At 36.4% G+C, this 5,959-nt stretch overlaps 1 protein-coding gene across 4 annotated transcripts; it reads right to left on the bottom strand.

Moving 5' to 3' along the window:
- Window positions 1-2,180: 2,180 nt before the first annotated feature.
- LOC113773198 (pentatricopeptide repeat-containing protein At3g42630) lies at window positions 2,181-5,540 on the bottom strand. 4 transcript variants are annotated; one of them, XM_027317780.1, is made up of 5 exons: window positions 5,305-5,540; window positions 4,242-4,434; window positions 3,089-4,163; window positions 2,896-3,012; window positions 2,181-2,530 (listed from the first exon to the last, which is right to left on the bottom strand). In XM_027317780.1, exons 1-3 carry the CDS (start codon window positions 5,416-5,418, stop codon window positions 3,280-3,282), a joined length of 1,191 nt encoding a protein of 396 aa, XP_027173581.1. In that variant the 5' UTR covers window positions 5,419-5,540; the 3' UTR covers window positions 2,181-2,530; window positions 2,896-3,012; window positions 3,089-3,279. The 4 variants fall into 4 exon arrangements, with proteins under 4 accessions (XP_027173581.1, XP_027173579.1, XP_027173578.1 ...); XM_027317778.1 differs by having other exon boundaries at window positions 2,971-3,012; window positions 3,089-4,434; XM_027317777.1 differs by having other exon boundaries at window positions 3,089-4,434.
- Window positions 5,541-5,959: the final 419 nt, after the last annotated feature.

The following is a 5,959-nucleotide window of genomic DNA, read 5'->3' on the forward strand; positions in this document are numbered from 1 at the left end:
AGCCTTATACATAGGGTGAGATAGGATTTTTGGGAGATGAGAGATGGTATACAAAGGTTGGATTTGGGTTCAAATTATATTTTTGTATAGGATTTTCCTCTCATAATAAAGAATGGGTTTTCTCTCCGTGGACGTAGACTCAATGGTGGAACCGAATCACGTTAAATATTGTGTGTCGTTTATCTTTCATACTTGTGGCTTGTTTCTCATTAAATTGTTGTGCACTTGATATCTCAATAGTTCTTTTTTCCGCGCTTGAATTCTAACAAGTGGTATCAGAATTTCAGATTGCGAGACTGGGCAATAGAGCAAAATTCGTGGTTGGATCTTAGTTAACTATTGAGATCAAGTAGATTGGTAGTTGTTACTAATTGAACAATTTAATAAGTGGTATTTTTGTTTCAATGGCTTGATAAAAAGTGTTAATGGTAAAGGATGGAAAGTCGAAAAACATGGAGATGCTTGACGGTGAATCTAGACAGGTGATTCAAGAGTCAAGGAAAAGATGGAGTCTAATATTGATTTTGAACATGAATCGTTCGAGACTTTCTCACACCTCCAACAGTTAATACTTTATCCTGATGGATTTTAGATTTTGGTTATGTTCTTTGAGTGGTGTGACACGTATCCTAAAGAAATAAAGAAATCTAATTTTCATGCGCCAAAAGACTCTGATAGTTGCGAGTTTTTCGTTTTAGGTGGAGTCTTGGAAACTATATGTGGCGAGACAATCCCGAGGATGGGAAGAAGTACGGTGATTTTACCACTTGGTTGCCTCAATAGTTTGGGTTAGAGCTCATAGAATGGGATCCCAGATTGCAAGTGGTGGTGAGCAGAAATCCTGCAAAAGGAGATGGTGAATTGAAGCACCTTCTCGCTAGTCAACTAGATGTTAGACTCCGAGTAACTACACATGTTCGTTTGCCGATTAAATCAATTTGGTGTCAGGACTGTATTAATTCTGGTGTGTAGTTCGGTACCATATTATTTGGTAGTTGAAAGCAAATAGTTGTTAAAAGAAATTTTCGCCAAGGTGGAGATTTGTTAGGAAATTAGCTTAATTTCTTTTAGATAGATTTCTTGTTTTGTGTGGAAGCAACTAGTTTCCTAATCGGTTTTAGTTATTTGAAGTAATAGTCAAAGAATATTCTATTTAGTTTAGAATTAGAAGTTATTTCCTATTCTGTACAAGTCTAGGAATTAAAATTGGTTTCCTATTGTTATTTGAGTTTTAATCAAATAATATTCCCTATAAATAAATAGGTCGGCACACTACACAAGAGACACATAAAGGGCACACGAAAGGCGACATGTAGCCTTATACATAGGATGAGAGAGAGATCTTGGAATATGAAAGATGGTATACAAATGTTGGATTTGAGTTCAAGTTGTATTCTTGTATAGGATTTTCCTCACATAATAAAGAACGGGTTTTCTCTCCGTGGACGTAGGCTCAATGGTAGAGTCAAACCACATTAAATATTGTGTGTCGTTTATCTTTCATGCTTGTGGCTTGTTTCTCATTAAATTGTTGTGCATTTGATGTCTTAATAGTTGTTTATTCCGCGTTTGGGTCCTAACAATATCTCCTAGTAATTTCTAAGGGTCACAGAGCCTATATATCTTGGTTTGTGCTCTTCCTTGCAAACAAGCTTGGCATAAATAACAACATTACCCAACTAAACTTCTAAGAGTTCCTAACATTCTCAACTGAACTTAAAGCCAAGTTGACATATAACTCGGGGAGACCAACCATGGCCCAGCCAACCAGAGCAAATTTTGCTGAACTATCCAATTATGCAAAGAAGCATACATGTACTTCCAGTTTCCCATTAAAAAAGAAAAAAAAGGGTCCAGTAATGTAAAGACAATCTTTCCTGGAGTCTACTGGTTTTCCATTAACTAAGCTCTTTCTGGAAGTTCCAACAGAAACTCAACAATGAGTTATAGCAGCACCTGGAAACCAGAGAAAGTGGATCTAGTACTCTCAAGATTCTATCCAGAATTTGAGGGGATTGTGGAAGGGCTGAGAAAGGAATGAGTGAAAAAGACTATTTGATGAAGGAACTGCCTGGGACGGTTGTCTGTGACAACCGTCCAGGCCCCTCGTCCCAAAGATCCCCTTGAGACTACAAGCATAGCCTACCACGCTATAACTGAAGTCATAAACTAAATTTATAGCAATTGTGCAGTAAGTTATTGGCATCTTAAGAAATTATCCAACAAACTCCAGCAACTCATTAAGGTTTTGTACTCTAACAATATTTGAAAAAAAAAAGGACACAAATTTACAAAGCCTAAGAATAGTCCAACAATGCTTAAGAAATTGGCCGTGCAATGTCAGATAAAGGAAGCTGAGGCAGCCATGTTGGTGATTTTAATCATTGGTTGGCTGGGATAGCTAAATTAAAAAGGTGATCTTAATGATTGGTTGCCTGATCTTCAGATTCTGCTTGGTGATTGGATGAGGTGATTACAGCTTTCGACAGTCATCTTCAGCCGCATTATCAGTATCTTTCTGTTCCTAAACCTGCAAATCCAAGTAGAAATGACACCGGGTGTAAGTGGCGATCCTAATGACGGATATCTTGAAGTTCATATATCATCAGACAATGGTTAATTACTTGTGCTTCATCCTCTTGATTCTTCATCTTTTTACATTCTTCATCAGTTTCAATTGAGAAACAAACTATTTACATCAAACAAAATGCAAGATGGCACTGAAATGATTGTGGCAAAACAAGAATGAAAAATATGGGTACTTATTCAATCCACTCTTTCGATTTGCTGTAAACCCATTTAGTTTATGTCTCGATCCAAAACATTTTTTAGTTTAAAAAAATAAAGAAATAAAAGGTTTCATATCTAAAACCGGAAGAAAAAAGCAGAGCCTACCAAATGACATGGCACCTACTACTTGTCTCCTTCATGCATTCAAACTTTGGTAAGTAGCTATGAACTAATGCTCACCAAACTTGTCCTTTTGCACATCCCAACTTCTGTGCTGACATCCTAAAGATGGAAAATACAAGCATATAAGGACTTTTTTCAGAAAAGATATATGAAAAAAAATACAGCCTTGGCATACCTATATACAACAACTCTTGGAGTAAACTGCATCTGCTCCCAATATTCTGTTCACCTGTAGCTGATGCTCTTTGTCCACCCAAAGAGTCCCACCAGGTTTTTTTGTCTCACTATTCAAGTGAGAGGCTGTCCTTTTGGCATAAGCTGCTTGTTGCATTGAAATCATATTCATCATAATGATTGAACATTTCATCAGTAGTTCCAAAACACTTGGTTACTCCGGAATTTTTTCTTTTGATATATTTTAATAAGTTGCTTATAGGTCCAATCCCTTTTATCTTTGAACTCCAAAAAGGCCTCCGCACTCAAGTGAAAATCCCCTTTTCCCATCGCATAAAAAACAATTCCATCTGTCAATATCGTAGCAGGAGTATCTGTGTCCAATCTGCTCAAAGCACATTCCAAATTCTTTCCCAGCCTTCTCTCCAAGTATGCATCAACTATACAACCATAAGTCACAAGATCGGGTACAACTCCTTCATGCTGCATATGTTCAATGCTCAGATGCAAGTCCCAAAACAATGACATCTTTGCAAAAGCCAGAGCTCGAATGTTAAAAGTAGTCAGATCAGGATGGAATCCACCTTCCACCATTCTCACAAAGGTCCTCTGCAAGCTTTTCATTTTGAAGTTGGCGGCAAAGGATAACAGGAGAAGGTTCCACAGAAGGTTTCCTACATTTCTCCTGCCAAGACCAACATCCTCTAGAAACTTCCCTAGACTATAGAATTTCCTTTCCCTGATATAAGCAGATGAAACTGCCCTGATTCCTTCTTCCTCTATGAGAATCCTTGAACTCTTAAGACGGGCATATGCAACTTCCATCTGAGCCACTGAACCAAAATTGCTGGAATAAATGACAAAAGCATTTTGTGTGACAGAATCTACCGAGAATCCCATAGCAATCATCTCTGTTAGCATAATTTCCATCAACTCAAGTTCTCCTTTCTTACCAAAACAAGAAATAGTCTGCGCATATATTGCAGGTAACATCATATGGTTTCTCAAGCGTACTTGATGCAGAATTCTGCTCACCAAATCAAAATGTCCACTGGTTGCATAGACATCAATTAGCTCTGAAATTATAGGAACACTGGGTAGAAAAGAACTGTTAAACATTTCATCCCAAATACACTGTGCTTGAGAGAACAAACCTTTGTTGGCATAGCACAGCATCAAAGTAGACAGAGTGGAGACATCAGGCAAAAAACCTTTGTATGGCATTTCAAGCAAAAGCTCCTCAGTAACATGAAGTAAACTTTTAGTGCATGTGTTTGAATTGAATGGACAATCCATGTAAGCATCATGACGATCAACATTGCCTTCTTGTTTCCCTTGCAAAAGTCTCTGTTATGAGCACAACCACAACACATAGTGAGGTTGTCATGCTAAAACTGCCACAATAATTTCTAATTGGACGACTTAAGCTTTTGCATTCCAGCCGAGCTGGGTATTTGTCAATTAAAAAGCTTTTGTCCAGTTTAGTATCTAATTGAGGATAGGAAGCTATACCACTCCAAGATACTCATATCTTAAGGTGTAGTAATAACCTACCAAAAACTGAACTTGGAAATGAAAGAAGGAAAGCTCTGTAAGAGAGTAATCTGATGCAACAACGATAGAAAAATCTGGATTTTACAATTTTTTCTTGTTTTCATGTAAAATGCTAATTTTTCCCATATACTGCTGCAGGCAACCAAATAGTTCCCCTTGCTTCAGCATTCAGCACAAACATTTATCTTAAAATCTTATATCACCCAAAATATCTCCACCCCTCCAACAATAGATTTCCTATCCACCCTACAGAATTTAATTCCCATACCAAATAAATCTCAAAACTTCTCTTTTTACTTTTTATTTTTAGCAGAAACTCAAACTTCCCTTTCAGTGCAACAAATTTGGAATCTTTGAAGATCAAATATTGCTATTGTTGAATCTACTTTAAGTAGTACGGGAAAACATACAATAACTAAAGGAATTCAAAACAGAAAACTGCTTTACATACAAAATTGCCTACTTAATTTTGATCCTAAACCCAAAAAAAAAAATCCCAATTCAAATATCCAGTTTCCAACAGATACAATAATATCAAGCAATTCCCATCAAAACCCAGAAAAAATAGCACTGAAAACAAATAAAAAGATTACAAAAAAAAAACCCAATAAAACTTGCAAAAGATGGAATATTTTAGCAGCAGTAAAAGTACGTAGTCATTACCTTTAGAGGCAAAAATTTATTTGCAGAGCCACTTCTCTGGAGAAATGAAGGAGAAACCATTGGATGGAGTGTGTTGATACGAAGAGTTGTGGAAAGAGGCAGCAGAGTTTCCATGGCTTCGCAGTTGAGCTTCAGAGAGGAAGATGGAAATATGGTAATGGTCTATTAGTAGTTAGGACTTTAGTTTCTGAGTGTACAATACATAGAGCTTAACGTACTAAATTTCAAGCTGTTTTTTTTTTCCTTTCTTTTCTTTAATTTCAAGCTGTTGGAGCATGAGAAAAATGGACTGTCAGAAATGGGTCACAAATCTCTGCATTTAATACTAGACAATCGAGAGATTGCTTTACCCCAAAAAAAAAATGTCACTTTCTTATCTTATCAAAGGACACCAAGTCGCGTGATTTTTGGACTGTTAACAGGGTCGAGTTAATCCGAACTTTAATTTATTGGCTAAAAAGAGTTAGAATCCGATCTTGTACATCATTAAATTAGGTTGAGTTTGGATCTTAAAATAAGACGTGATCAAATTTTGAGTCAAGTTTGGACTAAATTAAGCTCGGCTCAATTATAGTCCGACATGAATAATTAAGGATATAAGTATATATTTGTATTCATAATTATGTATATTAATAATTATATACATTATTATGTC

This window comes from Coffea eugenioides, chromosome 6 (genome assembly GCF_003713205.1).
Source record: "Coffea eugenioides isolate CCC68of chromosome 6, Ceug_1.0, whole genome shotgun sequence".
Lineage (NCBI taxonomy): Eukaryota > Viridiplantae > Streptophyta > Magnoliopsida > Gentianales > Rubiaceae > Coffea > Coffea eugenioides.

Excerpts from the sequence above, each read along its gene's own strand:
- LOC113773198 (XM_027317779.1), bottom strand. The coding sequence starts at position 5,418 with ATGGAAACTCTGCTGCCTCTTTCCACAACTCTTCGTATCAACACACTC. Across the intron at positions 4,435-5,304 it reads ATAAATTTTTGCCTCTAAAG|AGACTTTTGCAAGGGAAACA; the intron begins GTAATGACTACG and ends TGCTCATAACAG.